Source organism: Ambystoma mexicanum, chromosome 13, assembly GCF_040938575.1.
Source record: "Ambystoma mexicanum isolate Mex_15411 chromosome 13, UKY_AmexF1_1, whole genome shotgun sequence".
Classification (NCBI taxonomy): Eukaryota; Metazoa; Chordata; class Amphibia; order Caudata; family Ambystomatidae; genus Ambystoma; species Ambystoma mexicanum.
Window position 1 is genome coordinate 622,156,901 of NC_090938.1, and position 20,846 is coordinate 622,177,746.

Here is a 20,846-nt window from a genome sequence, read left to right on the forward strand (position 1 = left end):
CGAATTGAAAAATCCTTCAAGACAAATGACTTCAGTTTTAGGAACATGGGATCAGGGAATGTGGGATAAGGGGATGCGGGAAATGGGTTGGGGGGCCTGGAGGGGACCAAAGAGGACCTCAGGAAAAGAAAGATGTTTCTCAGGGATGGGGGCATTTTTCTTAGTCTCAGGGTTAGAACACTGAGAACACCAGACATGCAGAGAAGCATCGGTGATTAATTGACTGCAACAGCTGAACGCTAATAATATCCCTGTTCCCCAGGTTTTATGGGGTATCGCATCTTTCAGCATCTCTATAGTATAAAAGGATGATTTATTGGACAGAGCGAGGTGTGTCAGGGTGGCAGCGGGCCACATCATATCTCACACAGCAAGCAGAGCAAGCAGGTTTAAATTATACCTTGTGAGAAAGTGGGAATAAAAAAAAGGAAAACACCCAAATCCTGAATCTTGTGGAGTGGGCTGAATGCAGCGAAAAGGAAAAATCCAAAGTTGGCAGAGCGACCGGGCTGGTGACTCCAATAAAAATACTGCCAGTGGTGACGCCCATCCCTGCACGGGTATAAATAGAGAAGCGGGTGAGGAGAAAGACTTGTGCTCAACCATAATATCTCGTTCCGTGTAGACTTGAAGACTTGCTTGCCGTCAGGATGAGCCATAGCTATGGGTCTGGAAGTGGGTCAGTGAAGGGGAAAGGGAGCACCGGCGGCAGCTCGTTCTCCCGGACATCCGTGCTCTCTTCTGGGAAGTACACTTCCAGTGGGGGAGGTGGTGGCATGGGTGGTGGGAGCTATGGCGGTAGCATGAGCGGCGGCCATGGAGGGGGAAAGAGCAGCGTTAGCTTTGGGGGTGCTGGTGGATATGGCGGAGGATCCAGTTGTGGTTTTGGGGGTGGCTCAAGTGGGAGCTATGGTGGCTGGTCTAGCAGAAGCGTTGGAGGCCATTTTGGCGGGGGCTACGGTGGCTTTAGCGGAGGATCCAGTGGCTTTGGCGGAGGCTCCGGTGGCTTTGGTGGGGGCTACGGTGGCTTTGGTGGAGGCTTAGGCTCTTGGTCCGGTGACGGCGATGGTGGCCTAGTCAGTGGCAGTGAGAAGTACACCATGCAGAATCTTAATGAGCGCCTTGCATCCTACATGAGCCAGGTGCACTCACTGGAGCAGTCCAACAGTGACCTGGAGGAAAAGATACGGCAGTGGTACTTAACACATGGGCCTAAAGCAGCAGAGGATTACAGCCATTACTACAAAACCATCCAAGATCTCCAAAAAAAGGTAAGGGCATCTGACACTACTCTACAAAGTAGTCTTCAGTGACTGATTGGACCCAATGCTACCTATGGCATCCACCGTTGTAGGGCACGCTCACTCATTATTTCCAGACTCCGCACTTCAAGGTATCTTAGAATGAGTGCTTACATTACAGGGTCTTTTGCATGATCTCCTATGCATATTTTTCCTTTTCAAATACATTATCAATGTCAATGTTGCTCTCTTAACATATTCTCCCTTTGTTTGTGCTCTTACTATTTCAAATGTTTTCTGCTTGCACAGGTGGGTTTACATGACAGTGGGTCGAGCATCTGCCCACTGCATCCTGGGAAAATGTGAAACTGGGATTTGATTTTAAAGTCAACGGTGCAAGAGCACCCAAAGGCTGATGCCCCCCAAAAATGCAACCCCCTTAAACAAGTCACACTCACCCTTCCTGACCTCTCTAAAAAAGAAGGAATCAAACATTGGAAATAGGCTGTGACTTCTTCTGCACCACTTTGTTGTTTTCCTTTCAGTCTGGCCCTTGGTGGCGGCTACAACCTGACTGTCAGTGTCGGGGTTAGTAGAATCGGAGGCTTCTGATTGGCCACAATCGCAGGTTCTTCAGGACTCTGGTTTGGGCCTCAACCTGACTGGCAGTGTTGGTTTAGAATCTGAGGCTTCTGGTTTGCCACTATTACAGGTGTTAAAGCTCTGATGTGTGCCTAAACCTGTCTGTCAGTGTTGGGTTAACAGTATCAGAGTATTTTTATTTGCCATGATCACAGGTGTGTATGTCTCTGATCTGCGCTGACCGCCTAGCACTGTTGGTCTTTCAGAAGAGGGACGCACATATAACGCAAACGAGGGGGTAGATCCTTTCTCATTGTGCTCTGTGAAGCGACAGCGTAAGCACTGTTTTTCACAGTTCTAGCCAGAGAAGCCAGTCTGAGGATTCAGGTAAGTGTCCAATTACAGATACAGATCCAATCAAGAGTGACATGCATTCGAATGCAGGACCCTTCGATTTCTCCGCAGGATTCAGGTCCTGGGTTGCTGTAAGAAGATGTGTGGGCTTCTGGACCCCAAGATTAGAAATCTCTGTTTATTAAGCACGTTATAAATAACCAATTTGTTGTGGTTTTGCATACATGCCAGGGCTTTCTGTGTGGAAGTCTGTGGAATATACAAGTGCTGTAGCTCGCACCATGTGAACATCAGGTCAGATCAGATAATTTTGGTTTAAAAAGATCGTCCTTTAAACTAATTATACTATAAAATAAGACAAAAGATCATCAAATATACAATTGAAAGACCATCAATCATTTCATAAAAAAAAGCCCTGTTTACTCCACAGGTATCATAGGGAAATTCACAAAGCACAAAAGAAGGACCTGTCTACCCAGGTAAACATTTAAAATGATTAGGTGTTTAATGCCTTTATCTGCGCCACCCTAGCTAGCGACGTTTGCATGGCCCAAGTCCGTAGTTGGTTTGTATGGGAATAAAACAATACTGGAGCTCTCCCTATGTAAACATATGGGAATATCAAGACTGGAGCTCGCCATGTAACCCAATGCGAATATGAAGTAATGAAGCTCTCTCCGTGTAAATCTAAGAGAATAACTAGAGCTCCCCATATAACCCAATGGGAATATGAAATATTGGAGCACTCACTGTATAAACCTATGGGAATATGAAGTACTGGATCTCTCGCCATATACACCAATGGGAATATGACATATTGGAGCACTCACTGTATAAACCTATGGGAATATGAAGTACTGGATCTCTCGCCATATACACCAATGGGAATATGACATATTGGAGCACTCACTGTATAAACCTATGGGATTATGAAGTACTGGATCTCTTCCTATGTAAAGATATGGGAATATCAGTGACTGGAGCTCGCCATGAGTGAATGCGAAATACTGGATCTCTCGCCATATACACCAATGGGAATATGACATATTGGAGCACTCACTGTATAAACCTATGGTAATATGAAGTACTGGATCTCTTCCTATGTAAAGATATGGGAATATCAGTGACTGGAGCTCGCCATGAGTGAATGCGAAATACTGGACCTCTCGCCATATACACCAATGGGAATATGAAACAATCAAGCACAATCCATGTACGTCTATGGGAATATGGCGTATTGGACCTCTCTTGTAAGTTCACGAGATATGAAATAATGGGTCTCTGTCTATAGGAATATGGAGTATTGGAGCTCTCTCCATGTACACATATGGGAATATCAAGGACTGAAGCTCGCCATATAACCCTATGTAAATATCAAATATTGCAGCTCTTACCATATAAACCAAAGGGAACATGCACTAGTCAATCACACTCCATGTAGGTCTACGGCAATATGAAGCACATGAGCTCTCTTCTTGCACATTCATAAGATATGAAATACTGGGTCTTTGTCAATGTTAACCTATGTGCAAATGAATTACCAAAGCTCTCCTCTTGTAATTCTATGAGATTATGAAGTACTGGTGCTCGATAGATGTAATCCTACGGGAAAAGGAAGTACTGGAGCTCTCTCTATATACATCCAGGACAATATGAAGCAATGATGGCACTCTATATGTAAATGTATGCAAACATGAAGTATTACAGATCTCTGCATGCAAACCTATGAGAATATGAAGTAATGGAGCACTCTTCATTTAAACCCATGGACATATAAAATATTGGCACCCTCTCCATGTTAGGCTACAGGATTAAAAAAAAAATAGAGGTTATTTACCCATGTAAGTCTATGAGAAACATGCTGTTGGTCTATTGTAAATCTATGAGAATCTCTGCAGAAGACTATCTGGGTATGACCATATTGCACGTCTACAGAGCTCTTCCTGCGCATGTCTGTGGGATGTTAAACATGACATACAGCTCAATTGTGTTAAGGTGGTATATAAGTGAGATAGCTCTTACCTATTAAGATAGGGAGAATGCAAACATGCTGTGGCACTTTCCATAGAAAAATGTTAGAGCCATTTCTCAGATGCATGCAGGATACCTCATTGTTTTTAACAAACAACTTTCCCTATCTGGGATGTGGGCTTCCTCATTGGCATTGACCTAGCTTGTAAAGGTTGCATCGTCTCGGCATGCCACATCCATTGTGATGATGGCGGCCTGTGCAGCCACGACACATGACATACAGACATTCGTGAAGCACCATGATTGGGTGCACACCTTGCTAAGGCTCATGCTGTTAGCGAGAACTCCGAGCCTCTCTACACCATCTCAAGTTGGGACATTGGGAGCGTTTACACAAGAGAGGCTGATGTCTCAGAAAGACCAGATTCTGCGTCAGTCACCGGTGTGTCAGGGTTTGAGTTTGCCACAAGTCCTACATGGAATTACAGACTTGCCGGCAAACTCACTGATTTCTCAGCTGAGATTTGCTACATGGGCATGTAGCTAACATGGCAGATCAGTCGGCTAGAGTTTAGTCCCGGAAGAGTCCAAAAATCGCTCTTAAACCGGGGAACTGCCTGGGCTTCCCTACCTCATTTCCCTGCACTCTCAAAGTAAATGAAATCATGATGAGTGACAATGCTTCTCTCTACCAGTAGATGTCACTATCACACCATTTTTAGCATCACACCATCAGTTCATACTTATGGAGATACATTTATTGCTTATAACACTTTCAAGGGAAACTATCATGTAGAGAATACATTATTTTATACAGAAGTTTTGCCTTTAAATGATTCAATACATTTTCTCAATACATGATGGGTGCAAGGATTATAAGCTGCATTTTCCTATTTTTGTTTGATCTCCTTTTTATATTTGACCTGTGGGGTCCTGAGATGATTGTAGGAGGTTGGTCATGTCAGTGACAGCTGGCCTCCTCGTTGGGCCCTGTTGTGCCAGTAATGGCGGCCTTAACCCTTGACCACCAACATAGCACGACAAGCTGCACTGAGCAGCTCATGTTCTAAATCTACATTGCTTTAACTGAGACATCCCTGGTGTGCTGGTCATCATCCCTTCTGCCCTCTCCCTCAGATCTCAGATGCATGTGTGCAGAATGCTGGAGTTTTGTTACAAATCGACAACGCCAGGCTGACTGCTGATGACTATAAGATGAAGTGAGTAGATGCCACAGTCGTTGGGACTACACGCGCAAGAGTTACATGCTTATTTCCCTGAAACATGGAATCTTTACTTCCTGTTGCCTTTGTTTGCTGCCTTTGCCCTCTTCTTTGTCTAACACAGTCACACCCTGTTCTCTTTTATGTGCTTCTTTTGTTATATGCCCTTTTCTTTGACGTGTTTCTTCCCTTTATGCTCCCTTGTTCTAGATGTAATACCTGCTTTCATGGGATTCTCCCTCTCTTCCTTGATTGTTTGTCTTCCTTTTCCTTACCTTGTTCCACGTGACTTTCAGGCTTCCCATGGATTCATCCCCACTTCTTTGATTTTTGTCTTTGCTTGCCTTTCCTTGTTACTTATGCCTTCCTGCTTTCCTGAGAATCAGCCCCTCTTCTTTGATTTGCTTCTTCCCTTTCCCTTGTTCCAAAATGGCCTTCTGGATTCTCTGGGTTTGCTTCTCTCTTCTTTGATTTGTTTCTTCACTTTTCCTTCCCTTGTTCCACATGGCCTTACGGCTTCTCTGGGATTATTGCCCTCTTCTTTTATTTATTTCTCCTTTTCCCTCCTCTAATTCCACATGGCCTTCCAGCTGCACAACCATTGTTTCCCATTTCTTTGATTTGTTTCTTCCATTTCCCCTTGCTTATTATACGTGACCTTCCTACTTCCCTGAAATTGTTTCTCTCTTCTATGGATATTTTTCCCATTTCCCTTTCCATGTTCCATATGCCTTCCTGCTCCTTGGGATTGGACACCTCTTCTTTGATTGTTTTTTCCCTTTCCATTCCCTTGTTCCACATGGTATTCCTGCTTCTCTAGGATTGATCCCCTCTTCTTTGAATTGTGTCTTCACTTTCCCTTCTCTTGTTCCACATGGCAAAGCTGCTTCGCTGGAACTGTTCCCCACTTCTTTGATTTGTTTCTTCCATTTCCCTTTACTTATTCCACATTGCCTTCTTGCTTCCCTGGGATCCTTGCCATGTACCTTTTTATCTATGTTCCCTGGCTTTGTTTATCCGCCTCCCTCCTCTTCACATCCTTGATTCCATCATTTTATACTTCCCATTTTTCTTGTATTCTTTCCCTCAACACCTCATACCTGGATCTGCATTATTTAAACATTAGAATCTGCACTCTGAAACAAAATCTCCTGAATTTGTAACCGCTTGGTGTTATACTGACATTGGAGAAACATAGCAAGAACACTCCTTCTTCTCCAATGCAGGTATGACAACGAGTTGTATTGTCGCCAAAGTGTTGAAGCCGACATCAACGGACTACGCAAGGTCATGGATGACCTCACCCTGGAAAAGTCTGATATGGAAATGCAGCTGGAGTCCCTGAGGGAGGAGCTAGCTGCCCTGAAGAAGAACCATGAGGAGGTACATTGCACATCACTGCCTTGGATTTCCAGTTTACAAGTAGAGGAGGACATTCTTAAGACTTTCACTCCTTCAGACCAACCATACTACTCGCTCAATGATGCTTGAGATTCTTACAAGTACCACGACTACGCCCTGTACGTCATTTACCACTTCACGTCCCACCAACTTCCCAGACCTACCACACATCCTCTCTACTCGACCGCTAGCACTGAACTACCTAATGCATACCTCAAAGTATAGTCTCAGTCTTACACTGCTACAAGATCCACTCTTCTCACACTGCCCGTGTCTCCCTGGAAACACATTTCTTAATCAACCGCCCACTTCAACACGGAGCACTGATTCTTACACTGTGCACTGCTGCGCCCAGGTGCATCACATTTGCAGTCCCTAGCATACACCTACACTGCCATTTATGGAAGGCCACACTCCACCAACTAACACCGTTCACGTATCAGTGCCAGATACTTAGCCCATCCTGGCTAACATATAACACACACTTCCATCCACAAACCACTGTTCCATGCTCAGTGTCAAATCCTACTCCATCATGCATTACTTTGAACACCTGTTCCCCTACCTATCATTGTTCACTTTTCTACACTACCATTATTCTTCTCTATTTCCCCACTTTTCCTTATCAACCCTACCACTTCTGCACACTCCACATCCATTAACAAATCACTCTGTTCTGATTACCACAGTTCCATTGCAAGCCCTGCCACTGACACAAGCTTTACATCCCCCAAAAACATTCTTCACTTACGACCCACTCATACCCGAACCCTATTGCTTGCCCAGGGGCACTTAGAAATACCTCCACATTACCTGTGTATCCTCACCATTCCCCATTTAACTATTCTGCTACCCAACATTAGCGAGCCCTTTCTCTGCCTTCATGCCCACTCCACATACCACCTAGTCAGCATCCGCCAAGGTGCGGCTGGAGATGCCCATGTTTTCCACACGTGGGGTGGGTGACCTAATACATGCAAATGCATGGTCTAGGTCCTTCCACTATGATCCCAATTGTTTTAATGTTCTCTGACATCAGTCATGTCTTAGTAATTGAATTTTGTGGTTACCTGTCGAGAACTGCACAAGTGTACAACCCTAATAATTAATAATAATGCTGAAATAACCAAATTGCTATTTCTCTGCAGGAGATGAACCAACTAAGAGGACATTTGACAGGTACTGTCAATGTGGAGATGAACGCTGCTCCCGGAATCAATCTCCAGAAAACCTTGGATGAAATGAGGCAGAGCTACGAAGTCGTCATGGAGAAGAACAAGAAAGAGCTTGAGGGCTGGTTCCACACACAGGTAAATTCCCTTACGATAGAAGCTAGGAGTTTGGTCCAGAAAAGCTCTAGAAAATGAACAAGGAATCTGGTTTAGGAGAATTTAATAGCCCAACACACCTTTGGAGAACAGCTAGACACATGCAGATAGGCTCGGAGGCCAGTCAAGGAAAATTCAAGAGCATAGGAAACATTTCATTTATTTTTTATTTATTGGGCAATTGTATGGTGCTTATTCACCAGAAAGCTTTTCCATGTGCCACAAGACAAAAAAGGGTGGTGCAACAGAGGAGAAAGTAGCAGTCCTACTAGGCCTTGTGACATTGGGATCATGCAAGTGCATTGTCATGTAGTGTGGGGAGAAGGAAAGAGGGAGAAATGCAGGGGGGAATGGCCCGGGGCTGGGCAAGTGTTATGGGAGGCACATGAGGGCAAGTGCTCAGGAAAGAAGGGGGGGTTTAGCTAGTGTGAGGGGAGTGGACTAGACTCAGTAGGCTAGTCGGGGAAGGGTGCCCGAGGGCAAGTGCTGTTAAAGGGTAATGGGGGAAAATGGCTGAAGCAGGATCTGGCCCCAGTAAGTCTCATAAGGGATACAGGCTACCAGACATAGAGGCAGGTGGAACTAGCAGGGGAGGGGGAGAGAGAAGGAGGAGGAGAAAAGGAAGGTCTTGAGATGCTTCTGGAATTTAAGGAAATCCGGCTCTAGACAGAGAGGGACAAGGAGGCTGTTCCAGAGGGATGCTCCTGCTGAAGAAAGAGCTCGACCCCCACTCTCTGCTTGGAGAAACGTCTGATCTGCAGAGAGTTAGCGGTAGAAGACCGAAGGACTCTAGAAGGGAGGTATTTAGGGAGAAAGAGTTGCATGTAGTTAGGTTCCAGGCCGCAGAAAGAATTGTGGATGACGATGCAGAGGGTCTTGAATTTGATCCTTGCAACTACATGGAGCCAGTGAAGAGATTTTCGGGATGGAGAGATGTGTTCCCTGGGCTTGAGGCCAAGGACACATCTCACAGCTCTGGAGACATTAAGTGTCTGGGGAAGGTGAGGAAAGGAAGAACGCCTCTGAGCAGGTGAAGCTGAAAATGAGATTTACAGATCACCTAGACACATGTAGACAGGTTAGGAGGTGAGACAAAGAGAACTCAAGATTATAAGAAACATTTACAGAACAGCTAGACTCATGTAGATAAGCTAGGAGGAAATTCCAGATTATGAGAAACCTCTACAGAACAGAGGAATTTCCCGACATGGGTCACTGATGCAGACGAGGATAATGTTAGAATAAATGCCAGTTTAACAGCAAACAATATTTACGAAACACGGGTAAACATTGCAGACCTGGAGATTTCTGCATTATATGGGTGGAGTCTGGCAGGTTCACTGGTAACACTACCACTAATGCTACTAGTACTATCATTACTACTACTGCTTCTACTTTGAGTACTACTAGTAGAACTAAGAGCTGTGCCCGTACAACTAGTGGTACTACCTGTAATATGACTAGCAATACATCTAATAATAATTATACTACTGCCAACTCTAATGCTACTACTGCTACATTTGCCACGTGTACTGTTGCTAATTATCATGGTAGGGGTACCCATTTAAGTAGTATGAGTATTGGCAATACTATCTATAGCATTGCCTCTTCTGGAAGTGACGCGACTCTGACTACAGATATGGCTTTTGGTATTACTGATGTTGCTTACTGTTGCATCATGGTTAATATATATGCAGACTTGCTAGAAAGGAAACACACAGTCAGCCTCTTACTTCAGGACGAGTATGCTCGTCCTTTTTGCATAAACTTGCATAATAGCCTGGCACTTAAGGGGTTAAGCTGAGCAGAGACATATTGCGACCCTTATGAAATAAAACCATGAACACTATATGTAGGTGGAAAACGTTTGGCCGCAGGCTATATTATTACAACACAAGAGTTGACACGATCAGCGTGTAAGGTGCTTTTGGTCACCACGGGGTCAGGAACAGTAAGCCCACCTCCCGCCAGCCTTGATTGCAATGAATTCCCAGAACCAGATGTGCGTCCATGCCGTCCTATTTATTATCTGGCTAATGCTCTAGTTTTCTCACCGAGGTCTCCTTTTGCGTTCAGCAAGCAGGACCTGGTCTTCCATGAGCCTTATCATTTCCTTCATTACTCTGCTGACAATCCCTTATTCACAGGTGGGCTTCTTCTGCTCTGACCCATGCCACCGTTCTCCTGCCACGTTTTGTTTGCTGTTTCTGCTCCTTTGGCTTCTCTTCTAGCCAATCACTCCTTTAGATTTCTACACTCTTCTTTATCTACAATACTTCGGCTTTTGCTTCTCATTTTAATCACAGTAGCTTTTCCCTGCCCTTCCGCTCCATGTTTTCCCCTTTGCACTGCCTGCCTCCGCGAGGGGCACGGTTGGTGTTGTCACAGCCTGCATCTTTATTCACCATTGCTCCTTAAACACTTTATTTATTTATTTATTCAGAACTGTTGGAGTGGGAAGGCAGAAAGAAGAACTTCTCTATCAGCACAACCTGCCTCTGTGAGGGGTGCAGTTAGCAACTGAGCTGCAGAGTGTAGTTCAGACATCCTCTCTTGCTTAAAAAATCCTTTTGGGCGCAACGTGTGTATAGGGGCACACTCCCCAGCATATCAGCACCCCCCCGCTGGGTACCCTATTTCCCTCCTTGTGGTCCTTCCTTATAGCCCTGAACTTCCATTATGGTGCCCCCCTTTGAAATCCTTGGGTGAGGAGCACTGCCTCGAGCCCCACACGTGACACCTGAATGGCGCTGCCTCCCTCTGCTTGTTGCTCACCCTTTCTAGGGTGCGCCTGGCGTCACCTGGAAACATGGGCTTAGTTTTAAGGTGGGAAAAGGGTGTTTTTCCACACCAACTTTTGTGGCACACCATTTTATCCCACTCATTTGGCAGGAACCACTTTCATTTAGGTGCAATGTCCCCCCCAACATTTTCAGCAAAGTTACTCCACCACCTTGAAATAGCCCTGCCTTCCTGTCTCGCTCGCTTCACGGCTTGGCCCTCTACCTGCACGGCCCCTGTCCATTTCGAGTCCAAGACCCTACTTCTTTGCTACTTCCATGGATCTTAAGAGTGCACTCCTTCTCCTCCTCTGATGTCGCTTTCGGCTTGAGTGTTTGGCGGCAGCTCAAAAAATGCATGCCAATCTACACAAGAAAAATGCTGGGAAATCTTTTCAAATCAGCCTAGGTGGAATACGTTTTTAGTTGGGAAATCAGCAGAAAATAAAAAATTTCAATTAAGAAACAAACGTTTTCATAAAAAAGTGAAAGATATTCAAAAGATAGTCAGATAAACATCTGATGTAGCTAATATCAATGTGTTAATTTTTAAATACACTTGTGGAATTCAATGTGTGTGTGTTAGTTGCTAGCTAAGCAGTCACTGTTTTAAATAAATGCAAATATCCATTTTGGAAATACAGACTTCCTGTCTGTGTGTGGGCTGTTTTCTTCAGATAAGAGCACTGAGGCACAAGGCGTTAGCATGATTTTCATGGGATTAAATAATGCAGTCAAGTTGGCAAGGCGGTCTTGAAATGTAGGTCTGATCAGGGCAGGGGGGCTTCATAACCACTAGACAACACATCCACCCATACATTGGTTCGCCCCATGGTGTCTTTTTTAGACACTTTTCATTGTATTATACAGTAACACTGACACTCGTTGGGCCCAGCGCAAAGCTTTGTCTTAACCAATGAAAATCACCTGAAGGTTATCCTGTGATTCTGTTTTTCAGTCCCAGGAGGTCAGCCAGCAGGTCTCCACAACTTCCCAGGAGATCCAGTCTAGCCAGATGGAGATCGTCGAGATAAGGCGCACGTTGCAGAGCCTTGAGATCGACTTCCAGGCCCAGCTCAGCACGGTGAGTGATGGAGCACTGTCAGCTGTGTGAACCACATCAACCACCTGAAGAGGACCTTTGGTATTAGAGAAATCTGCATCCACCTGAACACATTCTGGTGAATTCTTATTCTTTTGGATACCCATGAGGTCTGATGATGCTCGAGTTGCAAAACCTTACATTGATTCAATTAGGTTGCATTTAATTAAAACAAACCTGAAAATCCCAGAATTCATTAATTTAAAAATAAATAAATCTCAGCACAGAAAACTGGCCTCTCCATCTACTTGGAGCAAACCGGTTGCCTTGTAGACAAGCATGTCTAAATTCTGCTTTCCCTTTTTCAGAAAGCGGCCCTGGAATCATCATTGGCGGAAACAGAGGGCCGCTACTGCGCGCAGCTCGCTCAGCTGCAGGCCACCATTGGGAAGGTGGAGGAAGAGTTATCAGAGCTGCGCAGTCAGATGGAGTGCCAAAGCAGGGAGTACCAGATGCTGCTAGACATCAAGGACCGCCTGGAGCAGGAGATCGCCACCTACCGCAGCCTGCTGGACAGCGACAATGCCAAGTAAGTCACTTCAGGGGCTCCCATGGAAAGCTGCCATCAAAGATGAAAAATAGCATGTACATTGCAACCAATGCAAAACCATTGGCTGTTCTAGCTTGGAGAGTACCATGTTTAAGTAAACAGTGTCCACAAAGTCAGGTTTCCTACTATTTCGCAGAATGCTTCACCCATTTGTATCGCTACCAAAGAGATACCCATTTTAATTTCTATACAGCATTCATGTCCAATAGTTAGCTGCCTGCAAGTGCCACCATTTTTCATGCAAGGGATCAGGAGGATCATTCAATTTGACAGTGAAACTGCTGGTGCGCGTCCAGTGTATATTTCACAGAGGGATAACCTCTGGTCCCTTACCTTTTCCTCCCACCACTCCTTACCCTAACAGAATGGAATAATGAACGGTCATTTATATACCAAGCATCATACAATGTGGGTAAATTGTCTATCTGTAAATAAATGTCAGGTGCCCTGGTTATAATTTCACCAGTAGGTCAGGTTGCCGCAACTGATAATGAACTACGAGATTTTATATCACACCCATACATATTGAGGGTGCAATATGTTTGCCATGTGTCGTAAGTTCCACTTACAATGGACAGTTTCTGGGGCATCAGCTGGCATCTGAATATTAAGCTGTCAGTTCTGCTTTGTGACTACTACTCCATGCATGGGACATTGTACAGCTCCCGGTTCATGCCTCTACCTGTTTGTAGCTACTGTGCTGCAGGCTGGGGGTCTACTGCCTCTTGAGATGGATGCAATGACCTCAGGCTGACCTTGCTTGTCTTTATATTCTGCTATTAACATTTCTCCATTAGTTATGCCAAACTACTGGCAAGGTGAGTGATAGACTCAGCCAATGCATATCACTCTCAACAGCCAGTGAGCACACCCATCTCACTTGTTTCAAGAACACACCGACTAAGAGCAGCAGCAAAGTTGACAAGCTTAGTTGCTTGTCCTTTGAGTAAGCTAGAAGCCCCCCATTTCTTGATAGTGGTCATAAACTCCCCAGGAATCCAAATACTTCAATGGTCTTCCTGAGTACTTCATGCTCATATCTTCTTTGGATATCTCCAGTTTGTATCTATCCAGGTTTGGGTTTCTTTTACCCCTTTTGCTTTCAGTCCAAATAACCACACTGAATCTTCCACAGGCTCCCGGATGTTTCCCACCATGGGACGTCTAGCTCGTCCCACCACACTTCCTCGTCGTCCACTTCTCAGTCTGGCAAGCCAGGTAAGCCATGGTCTTCATTTCGGGATGTTTGAGGGCTATCAGGGCTGAGCTGTCGATTTTGTGTCTGATGTGACAGGAATACGTAATGGGAATTGCACAGCCTAGACACCACCAGGAACTAAGTCTGGAACTGCTGATATCCATTCTCTTGGTAAACTACAATTTGAAGGACTTCTCGCAAGTAATTTCATCAGATCAATGTTTGGATGCATGTTTTGGACTGCAAAGATGTTGTTTTATACATGCATATCGGGGCATTATGAGCTGTTACAAGACCACTCACCCAGTGGCCTTTTAACATGAGAGAGGACATATAAAGGCTGTGTTACCATTGGGACCTTATTGCTTTTTTAATACTCAGACCACAAAGCAAGGATAATCCCATTAACTCAAGGAGCAACTGAATAGACACATTGGATCTGTGGAGTTCAGGGAATTCAATTGTCATTACAATCGCTATGCTACCACATTCATTTCAATGGCAATATAATCCGTCCCACCTTCTGATTATGATTAAGCATTTGGATTAACCTCACTTAATTTTCGAGGTAGCATGCATTGGCTAATGTGATGGCTCGGAATGCTTGTAATGTACACTGCTATGAACCTGCAATCAGAATCCTCTGATTATCTCCTTGATCCTCAGAGTTCTCTTTAAAACAATGTTATTATCTCTTTGTTTTGCATAAAGCTCTGGGTGCCAATTCATTTCCCAATCATGTCCTCTAGGGCCGTTTTGCACTGTTGCTTTCTGGCCACCATGGAAATAGAAGATGGTCTCCTTCGTTGCAGAAGGTCCTCATTTCCAGGGTGGCCATCTTTGTTTGGGCTCTTTGTTCCCAATTTTATTTTCAAAATGTTTTAACAATAATGAGATACATACACAATTGCAAAACAATATGCATTAATCAAAGCAAAGAATAACAAACTATATACAGTGAAAGACACCCCCCCACAGAGGCACAACATATTCAAAAATCAGGTCTAATATAATAAAAGAAATGTAACCCAAATCTTGTTGAATAAAGCACCTTTCTTATCCCTATGATACAACACCCTTTCTATTTCCGCTAGATTATGCATCTCTGCAACCCACATCTCAATTGTAACAGGAGCAGACGTTTTCCAATTTCTCAAAATCAGTTTTTTTCCCTGCCATCGCTCCCCGGAAAATCCATTTCCTCTGGGAAGTACTCAAGTCATCCAGATCCTCATCACTACCCAGTACAACAGTCTTAATTCCAAATGAATCCTTTCATCAAGAACCCTCTCACAAATCTGGTCAAATTCGAACCACATACCCCTCAGCCTTGAACATTCCCACAACATATGTTCAATGGTGCCAATCTCATGTACACACGCTCAGCATTCAGAGTTGTCACACATTCCCCTTTTCATCAGTCTCTCGGGTGTCCAGTAAGTTCAATGTAAAATCTTGATTTGACGTGATCTTTCACCCAGACTTAAAGAACACAACTTCCCATTCTCACAGATCCATGGCCGATGATCCTCCGTAATATTCTCACCGATCCTCCGGTTCCAATCCAATCTCAGAGCATCATTTGTTCTATACTTTGACACAGTCAGTCTGTACACATAGCTAACCAAGCCACAACCACTCACCCCTGGCTTCCAACCAAGCATATCCACATTGATCCCTTCTTCCATATTCACTTCACCCACTGCCCTCTTGATCTTCCGATAATCTGCCAGACAAAAAGAAGGAATATCAAACTTCACCTGTAACTCCCTAGCCGTCATCCAATCCACACCATTGAAAAGATCCCCAATCCACTGCACCCCAGCAGCCAAGAACCAATCATGCCAGAACAAAACTTTCCCTTCATGTGTAACACTTGGGTTCAGTGAAACTGAAGCATTTTGATCTTTCAATGCACTGAAACCCAAACAATCATTCAAAACCAACAACGAATTCCGTAAACTCCTAGTCAACGGATTCTCCAATTTTGTTTTGCATTGTTTACTCATTAACAGAGCCCTTGGCAATAACGGGCCTACATGGCTAGATTCCGCACAAACCCAATCATCCTGTTTCGGTGTGAGAAAGGTAAACAAAGTACGTGACATAAAAGCCAGGTGGTATGCTTTGTAATTTGGGACACCCAGTCCACCTCTAGACAAGGTCAACTGTAACTTACTAATCTTCAGACGCGGAGGCTTATGATCCCACAAGAAATCTTGCATGAGTCTATCAAACTCACACCAAAATTTTCTTTCAATATCCAATGGGATCATACTCAGTACAAAGTTAACTCTAGGAGTCGACACCATTTTCAAAGTGTTCACCTTCCCCCAAAGGGAAAGGTGCAATAGATACCGGCCCTCATTACAACTCAGGCGTTAAGGGTTAACGCCACTGTTAACCCTTAACGCCTGATTCCCACCTTAACGCCTGCTTTTTGCAGGCGTTAAGTTCCATGGTGCTAATTACGGCACCGTAATTTACGGTGCCGTAATTAGCGCCTTCCCCACTCCCATTATTCCCTATGGGGCAAAAATGGGAATGGTGAAGGGAAAATGGGAAATGGGGATTTACCGCCCCACTCACCTTGTAATGGGGCGGTAAATCCGCCATCCACCATGGTGTAAACGTAGCTTACACCATGGTGGTAAAGTTGGTGCACTTAGCACCTCAGTTGTAATGAGGGCCACCATCTCTCCAAATCCAATTTGAAAGTAGTGCACACCATATTCATATTCACTCTCACAAAATCAACAACATTAGGCAAAATCCAAAACCCCAAGTACTACAGTTTCTCAGCACACCATTTGAAGCCCAAGCGTGTAATGAATTGTTGTCACATAATGGTACCAAGGGCAAAACCTCTGATTTTGCCCAATTGATCCTGTATCCAGAGCACTGATGAAAGACATCCAAAATATTCATGAGCACTGGCACTGATTCACCAAGGTTACTGAGGACCAATAACAAGTCATCAGCGTATAACCACACTTTTTGTAGCATTCCCCAGCAGTTAATACCATGCAGGCCGTCAAAGGTTCAATACTAAGTACAAATAACAAAGGAGACAGCGGGCAACCTTGTCGCGTGCCCTGTTCCAAGTCAAACGGTCTTGAGCTCCAACCATTAGTTTTAACATCTGCTGTGGGTTTGGTATAAAGCAGTCGAATCCAGGAACAAAATTGATTCCCGAAACCCATCTTTTCCAGTACCTTAAACATAAATTGCCAGTTGACTCTATCGAACGCCTTTTCGGCATCCAATGAGAGGACTGCTGAGTCATCTGACAACTCTGAAGCCTTAGTGATGGCTCTTTGTGAAATGGGAATGTTGTCGAAAGCTCTTTCATGTTGCATTCAAAGCTTTTAATTTACTAAAATAAACACCAGGGTATGCTGCAAAAGTGCTAACTAGGTCCCCAGTGGTTCCACGGCTTTTATAGTGCACTACACAAGGCCGTAAGGCTAAAATACCAAAACAAATGTGACATGGTGCCTCCATAGAATTTGGAATTATTGGATTAGTTTGCATATGAATTTCTTTTTTTTTTCAACAAGTCAATAACTAAATGAATTAGATTGCATAGCTGGCAGAGGGTAAAACCCTTACCCAGATACTTTAAGAATACACATTCAAATCCTGCACAGCCGGCTGTGATTCAAATCCCTTTGAAGTCCTTCTGAGATGCCATAATTAAGCGGAAAATAGGATCTATTATCTGGGCCCATAGAGACAATTTCCTTTGTGCCATGGCCTAAATAAATATCATGATTGGAATCATATTGACATACACTAACAGGCGACAAATGTGAAGCTCTCTAAGAAAAGGTGGTCAAGAGGATATAGGGGGAAACACAACTATAAGCCACAATGCAGCAGCTGTCATCAGAATATCTTAATAGATCCTGTATACCAGCGACATACAGTATCCAGTCCTGTCCGCACAGAAATTCCCCCAAAAAATAAATATCTCAGCTCAAGTTAAACATGTTATTTGCAGTATTTGTCTTAACAACTTTTTGAACAAATAAGCAATGTGTCAATATCAGGTGATTTTGACTTGGCGTTTGGGGCGGAGCTAATCACATTTTAGAATATGCTGGCCTTCAGTTGAGTTTGCTGGAGCTTTACTGATCTTCCCAAGGCATTGACCTGTCACAAAATTGCCAGATTCCCATCGCCAGTCAAACTCTAAGTATGAAGACTTTAGACCAGTGGTTATGAATGGAAACCTTCAGCAGTGAAATGTCTGTCAAGTTCTGAGAGTTGAGTACTTTAAACAATCCTCTTTTTTGTTCACAGGGTCACATGAGACACAGGGCTCCTATGGCACCCAGTCCGGCTCCCACGGTTCCCAGTCTGCCTCACACAGTTCCCAGACCGGCGCCTACGGTTCCCAGGCTGGCTCCCACGCTTCCCAGTCAGGCTCCTATGGTTCCCAGTCTGGTTCCCACGGTTCCCATTCTGGCTCCTATGGTTCCCAGTCTGGCTCCTATGGTTCCCAGACTGGCTCCTCCCCACAGATCCGAAAATAAGATGTCCCTCAAGGTCAACTTTCAACCGGACTCCAAAACCTGAAATGAAATGTGCTAGAAGAATTTATAATGGAACGTGACCTAACAACTAACTCCGTGTCAGCATGATCTGTTAATCTTCTACTGGTTTTCCAACACCTTTTCCCAATGCATTTTGGATCACGTAGTGTCAACGTTGTAAGTAATAACTATGCACAAATGCTTTCTGTGCAATAAGATGGGAATTTGGAAACCAGAGTCGATAATAACCTCGTGTAGACTTGGAGTTTATGTTGGTTGCACCTTGTCTGGTTTCTAATGGTTTCTTTGCCTGTTTTCACCTATCATGGTAACCTGTCCTGCTTACAATTCTCTTGTTAAAAGCAGTTGTTCAACAGGAGTTGCTCACACCAGTTCTGGTCAGGATGCTTTGCTTCTTTCAGGCTGTATGTTCCAATATATACCATGCTGCCTCGGCGCGACCGAGAAGTCTGTAACAGGAAAAGAATTCCGTGACTAACAAGCCTAAAGCTGTGATGGAAAAATGCAGTTGACTTGATTTCTGACTCATCATTGTGTAATTATGGTCATACATGGGATTGGAATTCTGAAAATGTGGGAAGAATTCCAGAATTTATGTTGAATCAATCCTGCACTTTTCGGGCAAACATTCAAAAACATGGCCTTTGCACTGTTGTTGGGGTATTTCTGATCTTCAAATGCCAATAGGGCTGTTCCTTGCGAATACATACATTCTGCAGAGGGAGAGTACAGATATGGCAGCAGGACACATGTTGGGTGCCGCAGAAGGGCCAGGAGTCTTGGCTTCGTTTTACAGTAAGAAATCACCTGCCAGCCAACTTCAGGCCTCTTCCAAGAGACTGAGAACGCCCTGAGTCCTTAATCTGCACCCTCAAGGAATGTCGTCACTTGAATGATCAGAAACCATCAACATGTGATTGTTTTACATGTGCTTGCTTAACATGAGAATGTTCTCCAGGACTGTATGCCCTCTTTCCTTCTCTGCTTGGGATGGAACCGTGAATGCTGCAAATTCTTAAATAAACTTTGATTTTCCCTTCGTGCAATCACAATCACTTGCTGTTTCTACTCTTATCTCCGGCACCTGAGGAGATGATTCACTGTTTAATTGTAAATGCAGCACCAGGCTACTCTCTCTCTTGTTCGAAAACCAGGCCCCACTGCCTGCTTACTGGTATAGCTGTTTTTTGTTTGGTGGGTGCACAGACCTGCAATTCTGTTCTGTCCATTATAATAGACAGGGACACTGTAAAAGAAAGGGGAGCAGGTGTGGGCAATGAAGGTTTACGAGGACAACATAGACATGTACACTAAATTCCCACACCCACCTCGAGACCCATGCACAACCTCAATGCAGTCTTGCCTCATGCTTGGAAATTCTCAATATGGCGGGGTGCGTTCACAGTGAAAGCTTCCTTCACTTGCCTGAACTTGTACACTGCTCAAGAGTTTGCAAAATAGCCCCTGTGCAGTCTTTGTGTAGAAGTCGGGAGGAGGGCAACACAGTGGGGCAAACTGACCAATCCGATCCCATGGTGAGACTGATGGCTGCTTTGTGCTGCCTGAAGACTGAAGCCACTCTATGGAAGAAAAGCAGGATAAGAATAAGAAATGGATAAAAGAAATGGAGGGATATTGCTCCTCAGCACCCCCGGAGGGAGAAGACACCTTGAGTAGAACTCATTGTGGGGCAAACCCATGAACCGAAAAAAGGATAACGCTGCAAAGGTAATTTAATGTACAATTAAACAGGATATCAAAAGTTCAAGGTTTGAAAATACAAATGGCAGACCTGAATTGCTACATCACAGAATAATTTTCATAGTATAAAAGTTTCAAAAATGTTAAAAAGTGTCCTGCGCCACACGAAAGAAAAAGAGAGAGAGAGAGAGAGAGAGAGAGAGAGAGAGAGAGAGAGAGAGAGAGAGAGAGAGAGAGAGAAAGGGACAATTGCATTTCTCCATGAAATACAGTTAACATCTCACTTTAAAAGCATGGGCACAGGATGTGGTAACCATGCAACAAATCCACAATCCACCAGCCCAGACCTGTCTTTAGACTCCCAAGCCACTAAATTAGCAAAATGTTTCCTCCTTGGTTAAGCACATCACAGAAGCGGAAATGCAAATAGTTGAGTTAGAAAACTCCTCCGGTGAACAAGTTTGCAAAATTCCAATTCTCACAAGATGTAGGGACTGGAGACATTGTTGGTGAAGCAGGAGGATCTAGAAAACCGATCAAGGAGGAACAACCTCAGTATTCGCGCAGTGCCCAGGGACACCGGAGACTAGGTTTTAGATTGTTATATTCAAGACCTTTTCAGAGATATTCTACAACCAGGGGATGAAGTACCTTATTCTATTGGATCACAAACATCAGGTTTTGTTCTCCTTCCACAAAGACAAAGGTCTATTGCTGGACGTCCTCACAAGGGCCCACTATTTCCACCTGAAAGACAAACTCCTGAGAGCGCCATGAGCCAAATGCCTGATAAATTTCAAAGCCACAAAATATAAATATATCAGGACTTTGCAGTCTCCACCCAACCGAACACTGA

The 20,846-nt window shown here is 44.2% G+C and overlaps 1 protein-coding gene across 1 annotated transcript; it reads left to right on the forward strand.

Annotated features, from left to right (window-relative positions):
• The first annotated feature begins 575 nt into the window (after nucleotides 1–575).
• Nucleotides 576–19,341, forward strand: LOC138521574 (keratin, type I cytoskeletal 13-like). Its single transcript, XM_069634520.1, has 8 exons — nucleotides 576–1,271; nucleotides 5,286–5,368; nucleotides 6,598–6,754; nucleotides 7,921–8,082; nucleotides 11,839–11,964; nucleotides 12,291–12,511; nucleotides 13,668–13,750; nucleotides 18,036–19,341. Exons 1-8 carry the CDS (start codon nucleotides 651–653, stop codon nucleotides 18,266–18,268), a joined length of 1,686 nt encoding a protein of 561 aa, XP_069490621.1. The 5' UTR covers nucleotides 576–650; the 3' UTR covers nucleotides 18,269–19,341.
• Nucleotides 19,342–20,846: the final 1,505 nt, after the last annotated feature.

Coding starts and splice junctions, on each gene's coding strand:
- LOC138521574 (XM_069634520.1), top strand. CDS start 651: ATGAGCCATAGCTATGGGTCTGGAAGTGGGTCAGTGAAGGGGAAAGGG. Junction 5,369..6,597: donor GCTGATGACTATAAGATGAA/GTGAGTAGATGC, acceptor TCTCCAATGCAG/GTATGACAACGAGTTGTATT. Junction 6,755..7,920: donor TGAAGAAGAACCATGAGGAG/GTACATTGCACA, acceptor ATTTCTCTGCAG/GAGATGAACCAACTAAGAGG.